Source organism: Phyllopteryx taeniolatus, chromosome 4 (assembly GCF_024500385.1).
Source record: "Phyllopteryx taeniolatus isolate TA_2022b chromosome 4, UOR_Ptae_1.2, whole genome shotgun sequence".
Classification (NCBI taxonomy): domain Eukaryota; kingdom Metazoa; phylum Chordata; class Actinopteri; order Syngnathiformes; family Syngnathidae; genus Phyllopteryx; species Phyllopteryx taeniolatus.
The window spans coordinates 19,479,718-19,506,372 of record NC_084505.1 but is presented as its reverse complement, the minus strand read 5'-3'; the positions used below and the strand labels follow the sequence as shown (position 1 = coordinate 19,506,372).

At 42.5% G+C, this 26,655-nt stretch overlaps 2 protein-coding genes across 6 annotated transcripts in view; one reads left to right on the top strand and one right to left on the bottom strand.

The window, feature by feature from the left end:
* trip10b (thyroid hormone receptor interactor 10b) overlaps positions 1–13,831 on the top strand; it is an 18,332-nt gene extending 4,501 nt beyond the window's left edge. The window contains exons 3-16 of one of the 2 annotated variants that reach the window (XM_061770318.1): positions 2,323–2,438; positions 2,508–2,561; positions 3,777–3,924; positions 3,994–4,056; positions 4,290–4,394; positions 5,318–5,446; positions 6,727–6,873; positions 7,956–8,117; positions 8,699–8,722; positions 10,026–10,135; positions 10,891–11,023; positions 11,094–11,176; positions 11,266–11,360; positions 12,411–13,831. In XM_061770318.1, the coding sequence (XP_061626302.1) occupies positions 2,323–2,438; positions 2,508–2,561; positions 3,777–3,924; positions 3,994–4,056; positions 4,290–4,394; positions 5,318–5,446; positions 6,727–6,873; positions 7,956–8,117; positions 8,699–8,722; positions 10,026–10,135; positions 10,891–11,023; positions 11,094–11,176; positions 11,266–11,360; positions 12,411–12,556 (1,515 nt within the window). In that variant the 3' untranslated portion in view covers positions 12,557–13,831. The remainder of the gene's footprint in view (positions 1–2,322; positions 2,439–2,507; positions 2,562–3,776; positions 3,925–3,993; positions 4,057–4,289; positions 4,395–5,317; positions 5,447–6,726; positions 6,874–7,955; positions 8,118–8,698; positions 8,723–10,025; positions 10,136–10,890; positions 11,024–11,093; positions 11,177–11,265; positions 11,361–12,410) is intronic. The other variant, XM_061770319.1, reaches the window with a different exon arrangement.
* sh2d3a (SH2 domain containing 3A) overlaps positions 13,441–26,655 on the bottom strand; it is a 20,508-nt gene continuing 7,293 nt past the window's right edge. For 2 of the 4 annotated variants that reach the window (XM_061770314.1, XM_061770316.1), the window contains 13 exons: positions 26,225–26,264; positions 26,019–26,135; positions 25,797–25,940; positions 24,600–24,889; positions 24,432–24,517; positions 23,753–23,872; positions 23,509–23,669; positions 22,021–22,194; positions 20,365–20,642; positions 19,021–19,192; positions 17,383–17,494; positions 16,122–16,307; positions 13,441–14,951 (listed from right to left, as the gene is read on the bottom strand). In XM_061770314.1, coding sequence (XP_061626298.1) covers positions 14,758–14,951; positions 16,122–16,307; positions 17,383–17,494; positions 19,021–19,192; positions 20,365–20,642; positions 22,021–22,194; positions 23,509–23,669; positions 23,753–23,872; positions 24,432–24,517; positions 24,600–24,889; positions 25,797–25,940; positions 26,019–26,135; positions 26,225–26,264 — 2,074 coding nt within the window. In that variant the 3' untranslated portion in view covers positions 13,441–14,757. Of the gene's footprint in view, positions 14,974–16,121; positions 16,308–17,382; positions 17,495–19,020; positions 19,193–20,364; positions 20,643–22,020; positions 22,195–23,508; positions 23,670–23,752; positions 23,873–24,431; positions 24,518–24,599; positions 24,890–25,796; positions 25,941–26,018; positions 26,136–26,224; positions 26,265–26,383 lie in introns of all 4 variants that reach the window. The other 2 variants (XM_061770317.1, XM_061770315.1) reach the window with 2 other exon arrangements.

Sequence of the window (26,655 nt, the reverse complement as noted above, 5' to 3'; positions counted from 1 at the left end):
GTTTAGGATGGCGTCATATTGTGTGACATAAGACAGACATATGACGACTGAAGGGCGTTACCAGCAGAGCCATCTTGTTGGGGGTCAGCTGGCGTCCTCATCCTCTCCATTGTGTCCCGCTTTCCTTCCTCTCCAGGACGCCGCCTAACCTTTGCCCTTGACATACATCACTTAGGTGGAGTCTTTGTCTTAGTCAGTGTGTGGCAATTCCAACGATGTCATCATGCTTTCTGTCACACACAGAGCACATGTACACGACACACGTGCACAACACAAACACACACACACACACTCACGCAATATGTTCACAACACACATGCCCACAGACACAACACAACACGTAGAACACAGACACAAAACACACGACACATTTTCAAAACACATCCGCGACAAACACGCACAATGCAAAACAAGCAATGTGCATGCGACACGAACACAGCACACTCAAACACAAAATACACACACATATGTACACACAACACTCACAAAGCACATGCACTACACGCGCACACAACCTACACAACACACAACATGCATATGCATGACACACGTACGCGACACACATGCAACTCATGTATGTCACAACAACATACACATGCGCACACAACACACACAACATGCATATAACACGCACACAACAAAACAGTTACACAACAGATGTGTGTACACAATACACGCACAAAACACAACACACATTTTCACACAACGCATGTACACGAGACACACAACACACAGAAACACAAAACACACATTTATGTTTAACACAACGTTCCAACTTCATTGGAATTGGGGTTGTACAACATATACACTCACTCCCAAGACACGCACGTGTACAACACACACATGCACACACACAATACACACAAGCGCAAGTGTGGTACCAGTCGGACCAGGTTGTGGCGCGGCATTGGTGTCGGCGGCGTCTGCTGCCAGGAAAGACCAACGTGTCGCAGGCGATGTGACTGTCACATTTGTTCGGCTGCTACGAAGGCTAACGTTCGCGTTACGCAACTTTTTTTTTTTTTTGGCTGACTTCAAACGTGTGCCGACATGCGCTTGTGTTCTAGTTCTGTCTATGTTTTTGTGTTTTTCGTTCGTCTTTGGAGACGAATTACACGACGTACTCACACTAGGGAAGACACTGCAACAGACACTGCAGCAATTCTTTTGTGTATGTTGTGGTTCAAGTTGTGTCTTCACAATAATGTGTTTTTGTGTTCATGTCATGTGTGAGCACACGTGTGTACGTGTGCATGCATGCATGCATGTTTGTGCGCGTGTTGTGTGTCCTGGTGCAGTTTAAATGTATTGGTACTCAGTTGTTGTGTGTCATGTGTGTGCTGAGGTTCAAAAATGTGTTCATACTGTATGTTTATGTGTCCACATTCTCATTGTGTGTTGCGTGTTCGTGTATCATGTATCAGTGTTCATATTGTGTGTTGTGTATGTGGTCATGTTCAGGTTGTGTGTTTTGGTCTTCAGTTGGTGTGGGTTTGTTTTTTATTGTGTGCGTGCGTGTGTGTTTCGGTCTTCAGTTGTTGTGCATTTGTTTATGTTCAGGTTGTGCGTTCGTATTGCGTGCCGTGTGTATGTTCAGGTACACTTTTGTTTTTGAGCGCATATTTGACTGTAAAAGATGTTGATGACATCATAGGGCGGTGTACAATGGCCTTTCACAGAAGGCCGCATGACTTCATGGTGGGCCGGACTCCTTCCTACAACGCATTATCGTCCCACTGAAAAATCAGCAAATCATCATCCTCATCCTCATCATCATCATGAGCACTGACACTTTTAGAGTTCCGTGGTGGGCGGCGTGGCTCAGGTGGTATGGTGGTTTTGCCGGATCGATCCTGAGCGCGTGTGACCATGTCGAAGTGTCCTTGAGCAAGACGCCGAACCCCCGGACAGTGTTAAAGCGCTTTGAGTACCTTGATGGTACAAAAGCGCTATAAAAGTGAAAGACCATTTATCATTGACGTCATGATGTCATCACCGTCATCGTTGTCACCGTCACTACTGACACGAGTAAAGTTGAATCGAACTCATTGAAATGGACACTTGTATCCTAAGTCCATGTGAGATCTGAGGTCTGAGCAGCCAAAATATGCCACCTTGAACTGTTCAACCTTGTCATGGTTTTTCACATTGTTTTTATGTTCTTGGCTTGTTTTGGTCTCGGTCTCGGTCTCGGTCTCGGTCTTGTCCTGGTCTCAGTGAGTTCTGGCCCCTGGTAAGTCTTGGTCTCGGATATCGTGGTCTTGAAAACGAAACTGCAACATTATGGCTGACGTGAAGTGCGTCTGTGTGATGTGACGTCAGGACCAGGGCGACGTGATCGACAAGCACACTCAGGCGGGCCTGGACCTAGTGGAGCGCTACATCAAGTTCGTCAAGGAGCGCACCGAGCTCGAGCAGAACTACGCCAAGCAGCTCAGGTGTGGGCCGCTCGCCTTGTGTGTGTGTGTCATTGTGCGATTGTATAACGCTGACTGCGTGTGTTGCAGGAGTCTGTCAAAGAAGTACGCAAAGAAAGGAAGCAAAGATGATCAAGACTGCAGGTCACAACACAACTACAGCAATAACTACTACATGGTCATTGCGTGTTGGCGTCTTTGTGTTAAGGTTGTGTCTCCACTTTCAGGTCGTGAGAGTGTGTGTGTGTGACCGTGTGTGTGCGTGTGTGTTTGTGATTCCATGCATGTTCAGGTAATGTGTTTGTGTAACAGGGTATGTTTTTGTTGTGTTCAAGTTGTTAGTGGTGTGTTTGCATATTTGTGTTCAGGTTGTGTGTTTGTGTCTCAATGTTCAGGTTGTGTCTTTCATGTCTTATTAAGGTTGTGTGTTCGTGTATTTGTGTTCAGGTGGTGTCATTGCGTCGTCGTGCTCAGGATGTGTGTTTGCATCTTTGTGTATTTGTGTCAAGGTTGTGTGTGTATAGGCGTGTGTGTGCGCATGTGTGTGTCTGTGTTTGTGTGTGTGAGAGTCCATGTTAAGGTTGTGGATTTGTGTAATTAGGTTGTGTGTGTTTTGTCGCATTCAAGTTTGTTAGTGTATTTTGGTGTCTTCAGAGTGTGTGTGTTCGGGCTGTGTCTTTGTCTAATTGTGTTAAGGTTGTGTGTGTGCGTTGGGGTTACGTCTTTTGTATTTGTTTTAAAGTTGTGTTTGTGTGTTTTTATGATGACGTGTGTTTTTGTTGTGTTCAAGCTGTTTGTTGTGTCATTGCGTGTTTGTGGCTTCGGGTTGTGTGTTTTTTTGTTGTCTCAGGGTCGTTGTTGTGTGTCTGCTTGGGTTTATGTTCAATTTGTTTGTTGTGTACTTTGGGTTCTCTGTCATGTTTTTGTGTCTTCCATTTGTGTGCATGCGTTTTCATGTACAGGTTGTGTTTTTTTGTGTTCAGGCTCAGGTTGTTGTTGTTTGTGTGCTCAAATTGTGTGCGTCTTCATGTTCTGTTTTTTTGTTGTTGTGTTTTTTTCTTGTGTCTTCAGGTTGAAGTTGTGTGTGTGTTTGTTTTGTTTGTTTAGGTACAAGTTGTGTTTTGTGTTTTTGTTTCTTAAAGTTGTGTGTCTGTGCTTTGTTATTCAGGCTGTGAATTTGTGTCTTCGTGTTCAGGTTGTGTGATTTTGTCTTCATGTCGATGCTGCGTGTTCATATTTCTCATCATATGTGTGTGTGTTCAGGTGGTTTATTTGTATGATACGTTTGTCTGTTCGTATTGTGTGTTCAAAGCATGTTTTGTTTTGTGTGCGGTGTGTGTGTGTGTGTGTTGCGTTCAGGTTCAGCAACCACGCCGCCTTGCAGGAGATCTTGAACGAGTTAAACGACTACGCGGGCCAGCGGGAGTTGATCGGCGAGAACATGATGACCAACATCTGCGTGGACCTCATCAAGTTCCTGCAGGACCTCAAACAGGACCGCAAAGCAGTGAGTTAAACGCACACAACAGCAGGCGTAGCGACAATCGTCACTGAACGCATCGTGTTGCCTTCACAGCACCTTTCTGATGCCAAGCGAGCCCAACAGAACCTGGAGAGCAGCTTCAAACAGCTGGAAAGTGTAAGTCACATGACGCTGTGTGTTCACATTTGTGTTATTTTGTTCAGTGTGTGTTTTTTTTGTTGTTGTTCAGGTCGAGTGTTAATGTGTTCAGTATGTGTTTTTGTTGTCAGGTTGTGTGTTTGTGTCTTTAGGTTGTGTGTGTGTATGCGTGCATTCAAGTTGGTGTTTGTGTCTTCAGGTTGTATTGTAATGCGTTAAGTGTGTGTGTGTGTGTGTGTGTGTGTCTGTAGACAAAGAGGCGCTTCGCCAAGGAGTGGGCGGAGGCTGAAAAAGCAACACAACAGGCCGAGAAAACGGAGAACGACGCGAACGCCACAAAGATCGACGTAGATAAAGTAAACGCACACACGCACACACGCACACTTCAATCCTGAGAGACAAGCATTCCCACTGATGATATTGTGCGTCCAAAAGAATTGTTATGACGTTATTAAAACATTTGTGCGGATGCTTTTCTTTTGATTGTTTATCTTCTTTATCTTTCTTTTTCCTCTTTATATGTCGCAAGTCTCGAGACTTATCGGGCTAATCCGGCAGCTTGCTGTCACATTTCCTTTCGTTTAGCAAATGTGTAAATGTGCGTTGGTATGACAATTACCGATCCAGTAAACGTACAAATATGTACTCCTTTTTCTTTCCCATCATAAAATGGATGGTGAAATACAATCATTCCCAGTAATCCAATGTTAAGCCTAAAATCATATTGTGGGAACGCTGAGCATTGAGGACTCAGTCACAATATTACAATTACAAAATGTGGGAATGCAAAGAGACAAGCATTCATAGTTATACTTGATCAATGATGTGATTTGGGGCAAAGCCTCGAGACAAACGTTCGTAGTTGATCAATCCTGAGTGACAGGCTTTCACAATCATATTAGGTTTACAGTACGGTAATAGTAAAATGTGTTGAAAATGATATTGTGCGAATGTTGAGAGACAACAACTTACATATAGTCATAATATTTATTTCCCGTACAAAAAGTACATTGGCTGCTCAGGGACGAGCACTCACTGTCGTTGATTGGTTGAAAAATGGACCGTCAATCACGGTCCCAATAGTGAGGTTGACCAAAATTGGTGGATGCTGAAAGACAAGCATTCGCAGTGGCATTATTTCTCCCAAATCTTATTGTGGGAATGCTGAGAGACGAGGCTCGAGCTTTCATAGGCTGCGTTGCGTTATCCGTGTCTTATTGTTTCTCAGCATCATTCTCCTGCTGACTTTGTCGTCCCTTGTCTTCTTCCTGCACCGAAGGCCAAGCAGCACGCGCACGCCCGCACGCACACGGCGGAGGAATGCCGCAACGACTACGCCGCGCAACTACAGAAGTACAACAAGGAGCAGAACTACTACTACTACACCGAGATACCGCAAATATTCAACGTGAGAGCATCATAATAATAACAGTAGTCAGTGTACAGCTTGTATAGCAGTGTACATTTACCGTCCCCTCAAAATAACTCGACTCACAGCCATTAATGTCCAAAATGTTCAAATGGGGCCCAATTAGCCATTTTTCCTGCCCGGTGTTATGTGACCCGTTAGTGTTACAAGGTCTCAGGTGGTGTTCAATTGAGTGTCATTGCTCTCGCACTCTCTCATATTTTGCTCACTGGAAGTTCAATATGACACAAAGAACTCCGGAAATCGGAAGTCGTCTCTGCAGCAAGTCTGGAAGATGTCGCAGAGACCTTGCGGGAGACGTCTCCTCATCGGAGACTTGGAAAAAGTCTCCAAAAGGACACGGAAATTTGTTTTTATCGTGACTCCCAGGCGACACGGCTCGTCTCCGGGAGACGTGACGGGGACGCGATCGGCCGAGACTCGAGTCACCATCAGGTCGCCGACTCGTCTCCAGGTAGGAGGTAGGCCCTGAAGCTCACAAGCTGGCAAAAACGTCGCTTGCCTTGTCGTCCCAGAAGGAAGCCTCCTCTGAAGATAACACCGGGGAACGCAATCTTTGTTGAGTTAGGTCTGACAGCTGTTTTTATCTCTTTTTTGGGTGCGGAATCCAAAACTGATCTCAGTCTTTCTCTATCACGTCAAGTTTTTGAACTGTAGATCCCCATTTTCTTAAAGAATACGAAACGTACTGTACTTGTTTTACAAAACTCTTCAAACAATGAAATATGAAAGAAACAGGCATGACTGCAATGTTTATTTAACACTATTATGTTTTACAAAGGACGTGGCACAAATCCTCTTAATTCCTACTATGCTAGCTTTCTGTTTCCAGATATTGATACTACTGACCTATTGGGAGCTGCACACGCTTATCAGCGCACTGTCTCAATTGTGACTGCACAAACAAGTTGCCACGTAGCTGTAGATGAGTCCAATCGTAATCAGCTCGCAAGTCTTAGTGCAGCTAATGAGTGGAATTGTGCTTATCTCCACGGTGAGCTGTGGAGAAAAAAAACGTGACGTGCTAGAACAATTTGGGAATCAGCCTTTTCATCAACAATAAAGATCTAACTTGACAGGGAAAAAAAATTCCAATTGTTCCTCAGTGTAATTAACGAGGAAGCCCGCAAGCAGTTTGCTGAAGACAAACACGCGAAAGACATGGATTACGAGGAAACACGTCCCGTGGTCTGCTGAGACCCGCATGCAGTGCATTGTGGGTATGCACCGGTTGACATCGTGTGTACATCTGTGCGTAGAAGCTCCAGGATCTAGACGAGCGTCGGATTCGTCGTCTGGCGGATGGATATTGCCAGTTCTCCGACTTGGAGAAGAAGGTGCAGCCCATCATCTCCAAATGTTTGGACGGAATCTCGGCAGCCGGAGCAAAAGTCGACGCAAAGCAGGCCGGTCACACGCTGACACACCACAAATACTACACACTGAACACACAAAAACGCTGGTTGTGTGAAAATGTGCTCAGTGTGTTTCCGTCTTCATGTTCAGGTTGTGTGTTCACATTGTGTGTGTCAATGTGGTTTTATATTCAAGCTGTGTGTGTGTGTGTGTGTGTGTTTACATTCAGGTTGTGTGTTAATGTGTTGAGTGTGTTTTTGTGTTTAGGTTGAGTGTTTGTGTCTTGAGGTTGTGAGTTAATGTGTTCATGTTGTGTGTTTGTTTGTTTATGTTCAATTTTGTTTCTGCCCAGATTGCGTGTAAATACGTTCAACGAGTGTTTGTGTCTCTATGTTCAGGTTGTGTGTTAACGTGTTAATGTTGTGTGTCAAAAACGCACAATGAATTTGTCTCCGGCAGTTGGAGCCGCTCTCGTACAGCCATTTTGCCCCAAATACTTTTGAGACATAAAAACATAAAAATAGACTACAGTGAGTCACTGAGCAATGAAAGATTAACGATAATGCGGTAATGCTAATACAATGTTTCTTTTTTCTTTCCTTTTTGACAACTGTGCGAATGATGCAGTTGAGAGCAGTTTGAAATGACTAATGACTAGAGCGACAATCTGGAACAGTGACAATTGTGCAAATGGTGCAGATAGTTCTCAAGCACATGACTGGTCACTTTTGGTCAATAACAGAGATGCATTAGTGTCTTTGTGTTTGTGGGTTGTGTGTCAATATCTTCATGTTGTGTGGATTTGTTTGGGGTTCTTTGTGTGATTGTGTGCTTGTTTTGAGGTTACATCGGCAAATGTTTGGTTAATGTGTCCAGTGTGTGTTTTTGTCTTCAGGTTCAGGTTGCGCGTTCATATTGTGTGTTGTGTGTGTGTGTTTGTCTTTATGTTAAGGTGGTTTGTTTGTGTTCCGATTGTTTGTTAATGTGTTTGTGTCTTCAAGTGTTGTCCTACTGTGTTCATGTTGTGTTTTGGTTTCTTCGTGTTCAAGGTTGTGCGTTAATGAGTTCAAGGTGTGTGTGTGTGTGTGTGTGTGTGCGCGCGCGCTCATTTTGTTTGTCTCGGTCCCATCAGGACTCTGTGCTGTTGGTGGAGCAGCACAAGTCGGGCTTCGAGCGTCCTTCCGACGTCGACTTCGAGGACTACACGCAGGGAATCAAAGCGGCCAGCTCCGACTCCAGCCTCAACCTTCCCAAATTTCGATCCAAGCTGTGGCCAATCAGTAGGAAGCACAAGGTGATTACACACACGCGTACCTGGATCGGTCGCTTTAAATGTCAGGCATTTAACACGCAGCACCAGAGATTGGTCCATCACGTCACTTACTCGTCACCGTTGGGCCTACATGTCATTCGTTAAGCGTAGCATGTGCCATTGGTCAGATACATCATTAGTCATTGGTCACCAGTGTTCAGGTTATATGGGAATCATTATTTGTGGTTTTTTTTTTTGCATTTGTGCCCTTGTAAGTCCAATTATGCTCATGGTATTTAAAGATTGTTTCCGTCCATTGTTGACCCTAACCCTCTTCTATGGTCGCCACGACAACAGCTTTAAAATCCACACACACACACGCGCGCACACACACACAAGAAAGAAAGAATGCTGAAAAGCGAGTACCCTTGTAAAACAAAGTGCACATTCCTGTGGTTTCCCCGTGGGGCCTGTCTAATTCCTGCACTGACTTGTTTCCTCTCCACACAACAGCGCACAAACAGCACTTGGAACACACGCAGCATTATAGGGAATTTGACGTTTTCCACGTTTTTCACGTGTGTGTGTCACACTCAAATGAACGATGCTCTCTTTCCGTCCAGACGTCGCATGCTGAGAAACACGTGGTAACATTTGATCATTTGATCTCACGGTGCGGGGAGGTGCTGTTTTGTTTGTTCATTTCTTGACAATAATAATGAATCAATCATTGATTCTGTGATGTCATACCCAATGGCCGCTTCATTTGGTACAGCATTGCAAAAATATAGTGACGGAAAATCTGAGCAAAAGTTGTTCCTAATATTTTGGTGATCTCATCCAGCCAAAATATTAGGAACATCTGTCGGTAAGCTGTAGCGCAATTAAGTACAACTAAGTACAAGATAATAGATAAATAAAAAGGTTAGTCATATTAATACCTGATTGGAGCTTTGTGCAAGTGTACCTAATCAAGTAGCCAGGAAATGGATGTCAATTGGGGGAAAATATTATTTATTAAATGTTTGCTTTTTTAGCCTAAGAATGCCAATCAAATTGAGAAAACTAAATTAAATAACAATTGCATTTTCAAATCGATTTTTAGCAATATTTTTTAAGTTGTATTTCATCAACAAATTTACATAATTTAAATTTTAATTAAATTAGTTTATACATGTTGGATTAATTGTTTTGTTTCTTAGTTTTTGTTAGGTCTTTTATGAAAGTGTGTAATTTTCATTGTCATTTTTACTTATTTAAAATTGTATTTTGATTTTTAAATTTTAAAGTTCCATTTCTATTTAAAATTAAAACAAAATGTTTTGAATTTGAGTTGTAATTTCAATTAAGTTTTTCTGCTTTTTAATGAATTTTCAGGGTTTTTTTGGATTTTGTGTTAACGCAATTCTTGATTTTATTTCTTTGTTTCTTTATTTTTATTTTCAATTTTAGTTTTTAAATTTCATTTTTAATTGAATTTGGAATTTTCTTTTTAATATTATGAAATTAAATTGAATTCTCATTTCTTTAAGTGTTGGTTTCATTTTGCAATTCGAGTTTTTATAAAAATGCGTTATGTAATTTGAAATGGAGTGTGCGATAGTTTAACATATTACACCCTACGTGACTGCCTTTAATTCTGTTCAATTCATAATGTCATGATATCATATATGAAATGCAATTCATAATAGTAATACAAAAATGTCATGAAGGCAACTTTTCCCAAAAGAATGAAGGTAAAACCAAACCAAACCAAAGCAAAGCAAATATCATTTGAAAGAATCCGAACTAACTCTGACCAAATCGCAAGCAAATTTGGGAACCAAAATGTGGGGAAGATTTGCGATGACATCACAGAAGACAAAAAGAACGAACGATTGTGGCTTTTGTGTGGAATCGCGGTGGTCGGCATCGTTGACGCGTACAGTAAATGTGTGCGCGTGTGTGTAGCCGCCTCCCGCCGAGGACTTCTCTCACCTCCCCCCCGAGCAGAGGAAGAAGAAGCTGCAGGCCAAGATCCACGACGTGTTCAAAAAGCTTCACATGGAGCAGGAGACCAGGTGAAGAGCGCCGACCCTCCCTCGCTCGCTGCGGCGGCGGCCGGCTCCAGAGCTTTATTGGCTGTTCCCAATAAAGCGGACGGTCGGTTAGTGTGCGGTCATTTAACATTGAAGGGATGGCGCCACGTACAGTGTGTCAAAAATGGAAATAACATCCATTCTCTGTGGGCACCGCTTTTGAATCGCGGCAAACATTGAAAAACTTCAACGTGAAAGGAATCATTTCAAAAAATTGATATTTTGAATGACAGATGTTTAACATGTACACATTTGAAATGGAAACACATGTAAATGAGTTTCAATTCAAGTCAAGATGAATAAACATGAAATAACATTGAATTTGAAGGCCATTTTGTCGGTAAAACACACTACTGAAATGAATTTGTACAATGCCATCAAATTCGAAAAATATATTCCAAAATGCCTACTTTAAATGAAGGATCTAATGAAATAATACATTTAATGTATGATTACATTCTACATTTCATAAAAAAATTTAAAGACATAATTGACTGTAATTATAAATATTGAAGACAAATTGATTTACAATGAAAATACATCTTTAAAATGACGTTGGATTTTGTGAATAGAATACAAATGAAACACTATTCCATATTTGTAATTAAAAAGTACTTGAAATGAAAGTAACTATATGAACTGAAATAGATCCGAGTATACTGACAAATCTACTACAATTGAATGAAAAATCAAGTGTAATTATACAAAGTAATAATTTGTGCATTTGTGTGTGTCAGTGAGGCTCTGGAAAAGATGAAGGGCGTGTACGAGCAGAACGCCAACTTGGGAGACCCGTCCACTTTGGAACCCAAGATCGCCGAGACGGTGCACAACATGGGATACCTGCGTGGCGAGATCGCCAAATACGAAGTACAACAATAGAACGGCAGAAGCGGCTTTTTACGACGCTCCTCGTCACGCTTTTTCCGTGCTTCCGTAGACGTGGTTGTCCGAGGCGGTGGGAGGAGACGAATGTGCCAACGCCATCAACAACAACAACAACAGCCACCACGCGCCAAACACGTGAGGACAAACTTGTTTTCTGAGGGACAACGCAAGGAACTGATGACATTTGCTCTTATGTGTGCGTGCGTGCGTGCGTGTGTCCACAGTGTCGTGACGCCTGAGAAGCAGCAGAACATTTACACCGAGTTTGACGACGACTTTGACGAGTTCAGCCAGTGCACGGCTTTGTACAGCTTTGAAGGTTTTTCCCCCACACTAGCAAACAATTAGCTAGGTCCGCTTGTTTGTTACTAGGCAGATTTCAAAACTGCATTTCTTTGTATAACTAATAATGCTTGTAATTAAGCAATATTAGTTGTATTTTTTTCAAGAGTGAAGTGTTCTAGATTCATTTGTATTTTGTGATCAAGGTCGTGAGAATCATTTTGTTAAAGAATCAAACGGGCTTTTTGGGGAAAAAACACAATAGAATATAGTCGCGTTTTTAAAAATAAAGTAATCATCATTTCTTTTGAATGAAGTCATAGGCCCATTTTTTAAGATAAAAACCTTTACTCTGAGAATAGTATTTTCCAGAATAAACCTTTTTTCGGGGGGACTAGAGAAGTTGGTTTTATTTTTCAAGAATAAAGCTGCATTTTCCATGCTAAACACAATGTCATTATACTATTTGTTTTCCGTTTTTGTTGGGGTTTTTTCTAGAAAAAAAATTATAGACTACATTTTGTAACAGTCCTATAACAATAAAGTCATGTAGTTTTAGATAGTAGTTTTTTCCATTAGATTTTTTTTAAGAATAAAGTCTAAATTTATCAGGATTAAAAAGTCATATTATGAGAATATAGTCAAGTATATTGAAGATAAAAAATATGAAAGTCTTTTTTAGAAAAACATAATGGACAGTAAAGCTGTCTCTGTTAATAACAAAGTCGTATTTTTCATGTTTATAAAGAAGCTTTTAGATGTAATATTAGAATGAAGCTGTATTTTTTTTCCAGATTGTCATTTTTTCCTGAAAAGCGCAATGGAGGAAAAAAAGCAATCGTGATATTCTAAATGGTCTTTTCAAGAATAAAGTCACATTGAATTGGGAAAACCCCCTCGTAACCTTAAGAGAGTAAAATCTAATTATTTTCAGAAAAAAAGAACCCCAAAAAAAAACCGAAGCTTATGTTTCCACTTGATGATGTCAACGACACAAAAGGCGCCGTGTGGTGGGGCACCGTTCCCTCTGCCCCTAACGCGGTCTCCCAACGTTTGAAGCGCCGACGCATTTGCTTTTGGCACGCAGGGAATAGCGAGGGCACCATCTCGGTGACGGACGGCGAGCTCCTGAGCGTCATGGAGGAAGACAAAGGCGACGGCTGGATGAGGGTCCTGCGGGCCAACGGGGAGGAGGGCTTCATCCCGTCCTCCTACGTCAAACTCTCCTCCTAACGTGCGGTTGAAACTTCTCCATGTAGAAAATGGACAACTTCTTTCACAGTGCATTTCGTGACAACAAACAAACAAACAAACAAACAAACACTTTATTTCGCAACCTGCTGAAGTTGTGCCCCGCTTTCCCGATCGGATTGGACTTTTGTCATTTTCAAAAATCGAAATAACTGAACGAAACCACTACTCCGGAAAATAACATATCGTCTTTCCACGGAAGTTACCAAGATGAACGATACAACCACAATAAAGTCATGTTTTCTGAAGGGGAAAAAAAGTTGGAATCTTATTAGAAAATCATTTTCAGAATAAAGTTGCATTCAAGCTTAATATTATGAATAAAGTTGAGGGGGAAAAAAAACATTCTAACCGATAGTCTTTATATGTATTATGAAAATATTCTCTTTTTTTTTTTTAGTCACAATCGTATGGGGATAGTCATATTTTTTTACAAAAATTACCAAAATGTATTTTCTGGAGAGAATAAAAACAGCATGTTACATTTTTTTAACCCAAAAAAATGACCAGTAAAAACGTAATATTACGACAATGAAGCTTTTTTTTTAAATTTATAATTAAATTATATTACAAAAATAAAGACATCTTTTGGGGGAAAAAGTAGTGATCTTATGAGAAAACATTTGTTAAAAAACAGATCAAACTAGTAAGTTTTCACTTCATGGATCAGATTGTTGTATTTTTTCTAAATAAAAAGGTATTTATTCTTAAAAATATAAAGTAATGTTACATTTTTTTCATGATTGAAATCGTTACAAAACCAGTCATAATTGTTTGCTTAAAATGTAATAATAATAGGTCATATTTGTTGGAGAAAATGTAATGAGCATAAAGTATTTTCAAGAAAAAAAAGTCAATCTCACAACAATTTTTCAAAAAGTCATTTTTTTCAAGAACAAAAAAACAGGAATAGCATTTTCAAAGCTAAAAAACAATATTAGGAAATCTTAAGAATAGTCAGTAATCCTGTCTTTTGCATTTCTTGTTGTTTTTTGCAAAAACTGCTGTGAAAAGTGAAAATCTGCTGCGTTGTTGTTGTTTTAGGGCGGCCCTTCCTACGTCACGCCCACTTGACACCGTCAACGTTTGTCTATCAAAGGCACAGTGATGTCATTGATTTGACTATTATTCTTAGTTTAGGAGCCTATTCAGGGTCACACGGTCTGCGCCGCATTTGGGGCCTAACGGGCACGAGGACGCTGTGCGAAAACGGCTCAATTGTAAACAGAAATATAATAAACATTAAATATGAACCAAGTATAACGTGACTTGCTGATCTTATTGATGCGAGTCGAGTTGCGGTGCTAATTATTGATGTGTTCATATGTCAAAATACTGCGAGTGAATTTACTCAACGATAATATTTACACAAGTGGAAAAAAAACATTTTGTAGTGTGGCAAGCATCAGCCGAGTACGCCAACATTGATCCAGAATCAGTGGAAAACCACAATGTGCTCATTTTCTAGTGGACAAGCGCCCAGATGGGCCGCGCTTGAACCACGACATTTCTGTGATGTCCAAATTCGCCTTCATCGCAAAATCTTTGGAACGTTTGCGCGGCTGCGGTTCTCTTCGACTCAGGAGTCCTCTCATATGTGCAATTGAACTATGACAAGGAGTTCTTCAAATCACATTCTCATCCCCAAAGATAGAGGTGACGTTTGTACAACTCCGGTCAAGCTAAAGAGTGACGAGTCCAGTTGTATGTATGTATGTATGTACTTGAAGCCGGTCCTCAGAATCGTGAGGCAGACGTGCTCATATTGTATTCACATCATTTCCTATTTGACAAAGCGTTGTCTGTTATGCTGTTTCTGCCTCGACTCAAAATCACACGTCGGAGAAGTTGGTACAACTGCGTAGTTGGGCCGCAATCCAATTCGGCTCATTTGCACAAGGACATCTCTGTCCTGACGCAAAATAACATTTTCATCACAAAAGACGCCTCGATGGGCTCCACTGCTTGCACGTAGAATTGAATGTAAAAATGCGCTTTTGTGTTGGGACAGAAATGACGGCGAACTCCTCGTCCTCACAAAAAGCAGATTGGGGGAGTTTGGGCTGTGGTCCACTTAAAGACCGAAAGGTCCACCGGTTGTATCCGTTTGATTGAACTTTGACAAAGATTTCTCTCATCCTGACTGGAATCACCTTTTTATCAGGACAGCAGTTTCCACGGTCTCAGCTGAGGGGCCGGGTCGGTTCGGGTCTGATCTCGACCGGTTCCAGTTTGTCCGAGAGCACGCTGAGAATTTTGTCAAACTTGTCGTGGCGTTCGTTCTTGTCCGCCTCCGCGCCCGACTGGCCCCAGAAGAGTCGCAGGGCAAACTCGGTTCGGAAGGCCTCCAGCATCTCGGGGATGGGCGTCCAGTCGCCTAGAGAGGGATGCGGTCAGTCCTTTTGATTTGGTACATTTAAAAAAAACATTATGAGAAAGATGGCTTTTTTCGAGATTAACGTCGTAACATTGCAAGCATAAAGTCCTTTTTTTGTTTTTGTTTTTTTTATTAAAAACATGATCATAAAGAATAGTTTTTTAAAACCAAGTCATAATATTACCGCAATGGCCTAAATTATGGAAATAAAATGTATAATATTACACAAATATCTATTTTTAAATCAAACATAGGAGCATGCATTTTTGACATAATTTCTTTGTAATATTATGAGAACAGTGGTTTGATTGGTTTTTTTTTTACATAAAATGTCATATTTCTTTTTTTTAAGAGCAGAATGGTATTTTTTGACCTAGTCATAATGTTACAAGAAAAAAAGTTTTTATTTAAAAAAAAACTGCATATTACAAGAATTAAATCTAATTAAAATGAAGAATTATAATAAAGTCCTAATATAATAATAATAATTAAGTATTTTGATATAAAATTCATTCTATTTTGTGGGAAAAGTAAATAGCAGACAAAAGTAATTTTTTTGTAAAAAGCAATGAAATTGTGAAAATAAATTAATAATTAAAGTAAAAAAAAAATTACGTAAAGATTTTCTAATATTACGGTCATTAAATTGGACTTTTTTAAAATTAAAATATCAGAATAAAGGAGTATACTATTTATTTCTCCAAGAATAAAATATTTTTTTCTGGTGGAAAAAAAAAAAAAAAAGAAAAACATAATAGAGAATGATATCTGCGTGGGTTTCCTCCCACATCCCCAAAACATGCATTCATTGGAGACTCTAAATTGCCCGTAGGTGTGGCTGTGAGTGCAAATGGTTGGTTGTTTGTTTGTATGTTGCCCTGCGATTGGCTGGCAACCAGTTGAGGGTGCCCCCCGCCTCCTGCCCGATGACCCTAGTGAGGAGAAGCGGCTCAGAAAATGGATGGATGGATGGATGGATGGATGGATATCTTCGTATAGTTTCCGAATAAAGCTCTTGACGGCCTATTACAAGAACGAAGGCGTATTTTCTGACTTAAAATGTAGAATTCCTGCAGCATTTCAGCTGGCTACATGGGCATGAGTTGAAAAGTGATTGTGATTGTGTGTGTGTGTGTGTGTGTGTGTGTGGGTGGGTGTGGGCGCGCGTACCCTTGAGGAGAGCGCTGGCGTGCTGCTGGTAGTCGCGCGCGTGCGTGGCGTGGCGCCGTGCCGCCTGTAGGACGTCGTAGAGCGTCTGGACGTCTCGCTCGCTGTCCTCCACGCCGTCCTCACCCTCCAGCAGCAGCAGCGCGGGCACCAGGTGGGGCACGGCCACTGCACCGCCCAAAACACTCTCTCAACACGCACACACGCACACGACACTCGTTAAAACATGCGCGTTGTGTATTTTGCCTGAAATAATTGAGTCATTCATTCATCGTACATATGATCCAAATATTAGTCAAATCAAGTATTTTACATATATACAGTTAACATGTTTTATTTGATCAAATAATCACTTGATGTATTTATTGTAAATGAGAAAAGAACATTATAAAATATGTATTTTCATATACATTTAACATCGATCTGACCAGATCCCCCAAAACACACAACACACACACACCGTGTAGTTTGACTGAAATAATTGAGTCATTTGTTCTTTGAAAGTTTGGTAAAATAAATAAAATACTGTTTTTATTTTTTTAAACAACTGATTGATTTATTTACTGTAAATAATTAAAGAAACATATTAGTAAAATGAACACTTAAATATACATTTAACATATTCATTTTAATAATTGGTTGTTATTTATCGTAAAAGAAAAGAAATTGTGAAATAATCTTGTATAAATAGTTAACATTTTAATTTAATTCAATCAAAAATGGTTAATCTAAATAAGAGGAAAAAAATTGGCCAAGTATTTTACATAGTTACAAGTTCTTTTGTAATTATTTGATTAAATAGCAGGTTATTTTTTATTATATGATAACCTCTATTAGTCCCACAATAGAGAAATTCAAGAAAAATATACAACTTTTTTTTATTATATAGTAACAAGGTTTGTATGTATTTTGTTAAATAATTGTTTATTTTTTTTCTTCTGAATAATAACATTTAAATATTCAAGTAAAATTAAACAAAACAAAAAAGTGAGTATTTTGTATGGTAAAACAATATTACAATAAACAATTTAAATAAACATTTAAAATATACATTACAAAAATGTCATATATTAATAATATTTAGTTATAGATATCTGTTATTATTTGATATAAAAATATCAAAATAAAGTTGTTTTTTTTGTTGTTTTTTTTACCTCAACGCCCATCAATTGTTTTGAACAATTGAAATGTAGCCCCTTGAGCTCAAATATTTGTCTGGCCCAGCTGGGCCCTGGCTTTTTCTTTGGCTTTGCGCGCGTCTTACCGTCGCTCTCGTTCAGCGAGTTCATGAAGGGCTTGAGGGTCTTCTCGAACAGGACGGCGCTCTCCGTGTGATTCCTCCTCAACAAGCGCCACGTCATCTCCAGTCGCACCACCTGCGTGCAAGTGAATACACGAGAATCAAGCTTTTTTTGGCCCAAAAATTAAACTCCGATTTATGAGAAAAAAAGTACACCTTATGAGAAGAAATGTATATTTTCTCAAATTGAAAGTTTTAGTTCTTTAATATGAACATGTTGTCATGTCAGTAGAACGGAGTCCAAAGTTTTTAAGAATAAAAAGGTAGTCATTTACCGCGAATATTACAAACATCAACTCATTCAGAATCTTATTTATATTCATAAATCCTATTTTTTGGAAGGATTTTAAGTATTCCTTTCAACATAAAACTGTTGTAATACTAGCAGAACAAAGTCAGACTTTCTTAATAAAAAGTTGTAACATTATGAGAATCTAGTATTTTTCACACTATTACTTAAATGAATGATTTATAAAGTTATGATAAATACATTCCTATTTTGGGGAGATTCAAGTTGTATTTTTTATGTAATAAGAGAAAACATTTGGATTTATTCTTAGACTAAAAAGCCATATTACAAGAATAAAGTATTTTTTTCCAATATTCCCAAAATGGGGCGGCACGGTGGACGACTGCCTGAGGACCCGGGTTCCAATCCGGCCTCGCCGGTGTGGCGTTTGCATGTTCTCCGCGTGCCCGGGTGGCTTTTCTCCGGGTACTCCGGTTTCCTCCCACTTCCCCACAAAACACGCATGCTAGGTTGATGGAAGACTTTTGTGACAATTGTGAATGTGAGTGCGGATGGTTGTTTGTTTCTATGTGCCCTGCGATTGGCCGGCGACCAGTTCAGGGTGTACCCCGCCTCTCGCCCGAAGGTGGGCTAGGCGCCGGCACGCCCGCGACCCTAGTAATGATAAGCAACACAGAAAATGGATGGATTTTTCAAGTAAAATGGAATCAATGTATATTTTGGGGGATTCGAGATAAAAATGTTGTAATATTTTGAGAATAAAGTCATTGGACATCCAAATTATAATGAATAAAGTAACAAGTAAATCTTTTGGTCAAAAAAATGTCAAATTCATGAGAATACATTTTTTTTCCCCCAGACTTAATTTGTATTTCATTGAAATATGAAAAAAGAACCAATGTTGCAATAGTAGGATAGGAGAATAAAGTCAAATCTTTTGAGAATAAAACGTCATCATGTAACAAGAATAATGTCAGATTTTTTGATATAGTCTACTACTGCATCGAGTTGACTAAAAAGTCCATTTAAAATCCCTGTGCAGTGATTCAGGCAAACGCAGTCGCTTGATTGGGAATCATGCATTCGTTCACTATGTACTGTTGTTGACTCATTAGTCCAATAAAAAAAGTAGTTTTGGACCACAGCGCATTATCGCAGTTGTTCATGTTTCCTCCCCTCCCCTTTTGGCTCATGTTTTTGCATCACGAAAACCTGGGATTTGAACAGGGGTGTGTAGACTTTGGATACCCGCCGCACATTCGAACAGCGCTATAAAGTGGTGAAGTCACAGTCGATGGGGAGTCATATTCCCTATTCACATCATTCCGACAAAGTCGGCAGTTGCGGCCCACCTGAGGCATGTCCAACGCCTTCATGACGGCGGAGAAGGCGTAGAGGTCGCGGGCGTGCTCCTTCAGGGCCCGCGCCAGTAGGATGAACTTATGCAGCACCGTGGCCCGCTGGCTCACCGTGCCCGTGCAGCCCAGGATGTCCACAGCCACGCCCAACGCAATTAGATGGTGCCTGCGGGGACGTCGGTGTTTAGTTCTATTGCGCCGGGCGGCGGTTATCATAAACAACTGGCGAGGGGAGCGCCCCGATAGATGGCACGACACAGCGCCGGCTCACCAATTAGGCAGCATAGTGTAGGAAAACGCTAAGCCTGCAGTCAAGGCTCAAATCCAAGGCTCATCGGCATATCATTTCATCGATAACCGTAAAGACATATCGCGCTGAACATCTGGAGTGCCGGGATCCGGCGGCCATTTTGCATTCACATAATTACACACGGCAAAATGGATGGTGTTATATCGGAAATATGGATGAATTTGTGAAAGTGTCAGAAACACTGCACGTCTTTACCATTTTTATGAACATATAAAGACAAGACCGTAATGGCTTTAATGAGTACTTCGGATCATTTATGCACTTGTATCCACAAAGTTTGAGGGGCAACATGGAACTAGTGCGACTCATGTGACTGATATATAAACTTGTTGTTGTCTTCATTCTTGTGCACTTTTGTCTTTTCCGTTATGAAGACGGTTTGTTAATAGTAAAGTTCCGCGAGTTCTAAATGATACTTGGGGGGGGGGATTAATAAAGAATTATTCAGTGCTTAGTCTATGAAATACAAGAATGCTTGGCACATTTAAAAAAAAATAATAATAATAATAATAATTACTTTTATGAAGGATCTAATCAATATTTTATATGAAAAGCATCCAATTTGTGTTCTTTGTCAACAGGAGGAAAAGTTCACACCCTGAACTGGTCGCCGGCCAATCGCAGGGCACATAGAAACAAAAACTAAATGTGGAATCTTCAAATCAACCTAGCATGCATGTTTTGGGGATGCGGGAGGAAAGCGGAGTACCCGGAGAAAAGCCACCCGGGCACGGGGGGGAGAACATGCAAACTCCACACAGGCGGGTCCTCAGAACTGTGAGGCGGATGTGCTAAGCAGTTGATTATCATCATCATCATCAATACTTCATAACCGAGTATTCCTACATGCCATATTAAAACTGCCAGGGGGCAAATGTAATCTGGTCTCGGGCGCCACATTGGGGAGGGCTCGCTCTGCTGATGTGCTCATGTGTGCACGTGATCACTATGGTTTTTTTTGGGGGGGTCATTCTGCTTATTTCTATTGCGTGAAGCGGATACGGATTCTTAATGAGAGCACTCGGTACCTCTCGAGCAGGTCTCGCCGCAATTGTCGGCCGTGCGGCAGCGTGATGAGCTCCAGCCCCGAGCCCACTCCCATCGTTCTCCTGTGTTCGGCCGTCACGCCCGCGATGCGCGCCACCTGGCAGTCCACGCTGAGTATGTGCAGCGCGGTAGTGTTGGGGTCCGAGCGGTCGAAGAGCTCCTTGAGCGCCAGCAGTACGCTCGGCTCCAGCGGACGGTTGTTGTCCGGCAACAGCAGAGACTGGAACCGCTCCAACTGGAAGCACGAGTTCCACTCCGTCTGTGAGCGTGGTGGAGGGGAAAAAAGAGAGACTTTCTTTCAAATATCCCGCCTCGCTGTGGTCTGTGTAAAACGCACAAGCGGATAAATCTGATACAGACATTTTGCTAAATCTCTGTCAAAGATTTAAAATACTGTAAAGCAGCAGTCGAGTTATTTTAAATGGTACAGACACAGAACAGAAGGGATCAAGTCAACATCGCATTCCTCCACCCGTCGGCGCGAAAGGTACCAACACTGAATCGCAGGACAAAGTCAACCAAGTATTTCTCCACCTGTCTGCGCGAAAGGTACCAACACACGTTGTGGGGATGCAGTCGACACAGAATTTGTAACCTTTTTGCTTGAAAGGTACCAACATGGAATGCGGGCATGCAGTTAATGCAGCACTTTTGAACGTTTCTGCATAAAAGGAGCCAACAATTCATTTAGCGATGCAGTCTATATGTCATTTTTCAACCTTACTACATGAAAGGTACCAAGAAGGAATGCAGGGACGAAGCCAACCGGTATTTTTCAATTTTCTTTGCGAAAGGTACCAACACACAATGTCAACCCAGTAATTTTACACAATTCTGCCCGAAAGGTGACAACACGGAATGTAGAAACACAGTCAAAATAGTATTTTTCAACCTGTGCGTGTGAAAGGTACGGAAACCAACCCAGAATTTTGAAAGTTACACATCCAGAATGGCAGGACGAATTCAACCCAGTATTTTTCCATCTTTCTGCATGAAAGGTGAATGGGGTGGGGGGGGGGGGGGGACACACAGTCAACAGAGAATTTTCTGTGAGAAAGGGGCCAACACGGAATGTGGGAATGCAGTTAACATGACATTCCGACACGGAATGGCGAGGCGAAGTTCGAGAATTTTTCAACCTTTCCACATGAAAGGTACTGACACAGCTTGTCAAAATAGTGTTTTTCCACTTTTCTGCGTGAAAGGTGCCAACATAGAATGTTGGGACTCAGTCAACATGGTATTTTTTTCTTCTTCCCTGCGTGAAAGGTACAGAAACTGAATGGGGGTGGCGAAGTGGATCTGGCATTTTTCTACCTTTCTGTGTGAAACTTACTAACACAGAGTAAAGCGACAAAGTTGACGTGTCGTTTTACAACTTTGTAGCGCAAAAGGTACACGCACAGGAATGGGGGTATGAAGACTGCAAACTTTGGACTGGCATTGAAGATACTGTTTGTAATCCCCTCAGCCGGGGAGTTTGACCTTTTCACTGCCATTTTGGGGGAGTGAGTAGAAATAAGCAAGAAAAACTTTACGCAGTTCCTGAGAATTTGTGGAGAGACAGGGCGGGGTCAAGGAAGAATTCATGAAGTTTGAATGCAACCACTCTGTTGAGTCGTGCGGTGGGTCGGAACCTGCGGACGTTCGAAGCGATCCTTGTCGGGAAGTCGCGGCAGACGGGACGCCGCCTCGCTCTCGTTGTCAGCATCCAGGAAGCCAAAGGAGGTTTCGGTGATCCGCGCCCGACTCTGCCACTTTTCCTCTGCTCGTAGTCGATCCACGTGGCCTTTGCGCTGGGACTGAGGAACCTGAACACGCCAAGGTAACATGTGAGGACTCAAAGACACAAGAAGTCACTTTCATACTGCCTGTAAAAGACGGAATATTCACAATGGGGGGGAGGAAGTCAACCCAGCAGTTTCCTTCTCTCTGCGTGAAAGGTACCAAAACGGAATTTGGGAACATAGTCAACCTAGCATTTTTCAAAAGGTACTTTCTTCTCCCCGCTTTCTGTGTGAAGTATACCAATAAAGAATGTGGGGATGTAATACGCATCGAATTATATTTGTCTTGGCTTCGCTTAAGAACCGTAGGACTTAAAAGGCTGTCATCACAAAGCACACGGCATAGTTTGTTCAGAAATAAAGTTGCGTTCAACTTTAAAGCAATTCAGTGCAATTGTTCTTCATCTAACTTCTATAAAGGTGTGAATACCTTTTTAAGTGTGATTTATGGAGGGGGGGGTTGTGAAAAAGCATGTTGTTACCACGCCAATATACAGTATGTTGTGACTGGAGCGAGATTGCATGACTTGACTTGCGACTTGCTTAAACCAAGCAATGACTTGACTCGACTTTCTGCGTGAAAGGTACGGACACAGAATGTGGGGACATAGTCAACCCAGCGTTTTTCTCCTTTCTACGTGAAAGGTACCAACACAAAATGCAAGGAGAAATCCAACCCAGCATTTTTCAACCTTCATGCGAGAAAGGTACAGACGTGTAATGGGGGGGACGAAGGCAAACTAGTCTTTTCCTCCCCACTTTCTGTGTGAAAGAATGTGGGGGCATCGTCAACTCAACAATTTTCAACCTTCATGTGTGAACGGTATCGACACGGAACAGGGGGATGAAGTCCACCTAGTGTTTACCCTCCCTGCCTTTTGTGTGAAAGGTACCAACATGGAATGGGGTTATAAAGCTGACCTGGAATTTTTCCAGCTTTCTGTATCAACGGTAGCAACATGGATTGGGGTGATGAAGTCAACCCAGCATTTTTCAACCTTTCTGTGTGAAAGGTACCTACACGGAATTTGGAGTCGTAGTCTACCCAGCAATTTTCAACCAAGCTGTATGAAAGGTACACAGAATGGGGGTGATGAAGTTGACCCAGAACTTTTGAAACGTTCTTAGTGAAACGTACCAACATGGAATGGGGTGAAAAAGTTGACCTGGAATTTTCCCAACTTTTGTTCGAAAGGTAACAAATGGAATGTGTGTTTTTTGGGGGGACTGGAACGAATTGATGGCATTTCAATTCATTTGAATGGGGAATGATGATTTGAATGTCATGTGGCTATTTGTAAGTGCGTTTTGCAGGGTCCCCGCATGAAAGGGGCAGACCTGAACGACCAGCTCGTCATAGAAAGCGGACGGGTCGTCTTTCCGGTCTGACAGCGGAGTGGGTCGGTACGCTTTGGGGAACACGGCAGATATCCTAAGTGGCTTGGGGGGCGCTCGGGAGTGCAGCTGTCCGTCGGACCCCCGCAGCGTCACACCCCCGCCTGCGGTGAGTGGATAAAACATGAGGTAAACAATCCAATGCGGGCCAATAGAAAGATTCAATGTCAGCGTGCGCGTACGTTACCGGGGTGGCAGGGATGCGTTTGGCGCGGCTTGGGGCTGAGAAGGGGCTCGCTCCCTGTGCGGAACACTGGCGAGATGGAAGGCGGGCCGACGTCCTCCGGTTTGGCTTTCTGAGGAGCGCCTGCGTGATGAAGAGGAAAAACGTCGCTGGATGATGCTCGGCTAATGAAGTGCACAAAACTATTGGGACACTCGACTTAACTAGATTAGATAATTAGGTATTTGGAACAACGTTGCGAATAGATATCTAGGTATCGCTATTGGGCAGAGACCGGCCTCATTTGAAGGTATTGAGAACTCGTGAAGGCTGCCGAGACCAGCCACCAATACGTAGGGCAAAAAAATGTCCTCCTTGTCAGTAGTTGGAGCTACACTGCGGATCATCGTGTGTGTCAGAAAGAGAGAAATGTCTTTTTTTTTTTACAATGATCTGTCATTGTGTTCATTGAACGTTTAGGTTTGAAAAGTACTATTGGTATCGGTACTTGGTACTCTGCGAGTACTCAAGAGTCAACAGTTGTACTGGTGTCGGTCTGAAAAAAAGTGATACTGAACATCCCGAGCCGTGAGGAAATAAATGTGATTTCAGAATGTCCCTGAAGGCAACGCCTGACTCAATTGGATGGCTAAGACCAATTCTTTTTGTCCGTATACAGTATGTGAGAGAATGCGACGGGTACCGGGCCTCAGGTTGCTGTCCGACTGGGCTGACTGAAGTGAAGGCCTGCAGCCGAGGTTCTCCAGGTTGCCGGGGTGACTCCCGCTCCTGCCGCACAGGAAGAGAGGTTTATCAGGAAGCGGGCTTTGCGTTTGGTACCGAGGCGAACGAGGCAAGGCTTCCAGCCCACCTGAGCAGAGGGTTGATGTGCAGGGCGTCTCCCAGGGCGCTGCTGAAGCTGAGCCGCTTGCTGCGTTCGTGATGGGACTTCCCCTCCGCCGATCTTCCTGCGGCGCTCTTACAGTCGGCCTGCTGTCGCTCGGCGATGACGCGCAGGGGCAGCGTCCTGGTCAGCGGGTGGAAGACCACGGCGCCCGAGGCCTGGGAGATGGGCCGTCGCCCGCCCACATAGAAGCGGATCAGAGCGGGAACGTTGTCGAAGCGGTCCTCCTCGAACTGGAACAGCTCCCGGGAGTAGCCCTGTCAAACACGCACACGCGCATACATATTTTTTCCCAACAGGAAAAAGGTTGAGGTTAGCCCCGACACCAAGCAGTCATCCAGCCCGGGGGGCCCGGCCGGCCTCAGGACCACCGCCGTGTAAGTACCACCCCAATTCCAATGAAGTTGGGACATTGTGTTAAACTAAAATAAATAAAAACAGAATACATCCATCCATCCATCCATCCATTTTCCGAGCCGCTTCTCCTCACGCGGGTCGCGGGCGTGCCGGAGCCTATCCCGGCTGTCATCGGGCAGGAGGCGGGGTACACCCTCAACTGGTTGCCAGCCAATCGCAGGGCACATCGAAACAAACAACCATTCGCACTCACAGTCACGCCTACGGGCAATTTAGAGTCTCCAACTCATGCACGTTTTTTTTGGGATGTGGGAGGAAAGCGGAGTGCCTGGAGAAAACCCACGCAGGCACGGGGAGAACATGCAAACTCCACACAGGCGGGGACGGGGATTGAACCCGGCTCCTCAGAACTGTGAGGCTGACGCTCTAACCGGTCGCCAAAACAGAATACAAGGATTTGCAAATCATGTTCAACCTATGTTTAATGGAATACACTACAAAGACAAGATATTTCATGTTCAAACTGACGAACTTGATTGTTAGCAAATAATCATTAACTTAGAATTTTTTAAAATTTTTTTTTTTTTTTTAAAGACTGAAAAGTTACCCGATACCATCGCAGATGCTGGCTTTTGAACTTTGCGTCCATAACAGTCCGGATGGTTCTTTTCCTCATTGTATTCTGTTTTTATTTATGTTTAACACAACGTCCCAACTCCGTTGGAATTGGGACGTTGTACTTCGAAATCTAAATCATTTTGGAGATGGTACTTGGTATAAAAAGCTTGAGAACCACTGATGACGCACCTTTTTGGGTCTCAGGACCACTCGTATGATCTTAAAGTGCATGGGCTCGTTCTTCCAGTAGCAGCTCAGGACATAGTCGCCCGGGGACGAGCCGGAGTCACGCACCAGGAAGTCTCCGTCCCTCTCGAACAGAGCCTCGGCAGCCTGAAGCCCCGACATTAGTCGCGCGTGTAGGTTCCCATTTACATCATACTTGCATGAATTCCCTGTAAATTGTTGTACCTCTCTGGTGAGGGGTCCGTGGTACCAGGCATGGCTCCTGGGGTCCTCGGTGCTGAGCTTCAGCTCTTCTTCAAGCTCCTTCTTTAGTGAGTCCATCTCCTTACGACCTCCAAACACCTTTCATCATGTGTCAAATGCACGGCACTCACTCACACAGCATTTTGGCAAATGTGTCAAATAGGCAGCACACACGCATCAATGTTTACCTTCAGATGGCTCAAGTATGCGGCGACGCTCCTCCTTTTGCTGGAAAACACGGAATTGATTAGGGACAAATTGTTGTGTTTTTTTACATAAATGAGCACTTTTTGTGTAATCGTGATAGCGACTGTAACTAACTAACCAACATAGTGATCAAAACATACCTTTTTACTTTTCACTGCTTTCGCAGTGGTGCGTCAATGCCAATATCCATGTGACACTCCCATATTGTTCCCTCAAACACGCACACGGGACATTGTAGGACATCAGCCGCTACCATAACACTTGTTTTCCAGAGACAAACAGGCTTTGAATAGCCTCCCTTTTCCCGTCCTTCCTTCCTCCCATTGCCGCCTCGTGCGTCAAGGGACCGCTCCAGGGCCAAGCTCAGCGCCACCATATGACCTTGGATTTTGGCTGTTTTGTGGCATCTGCT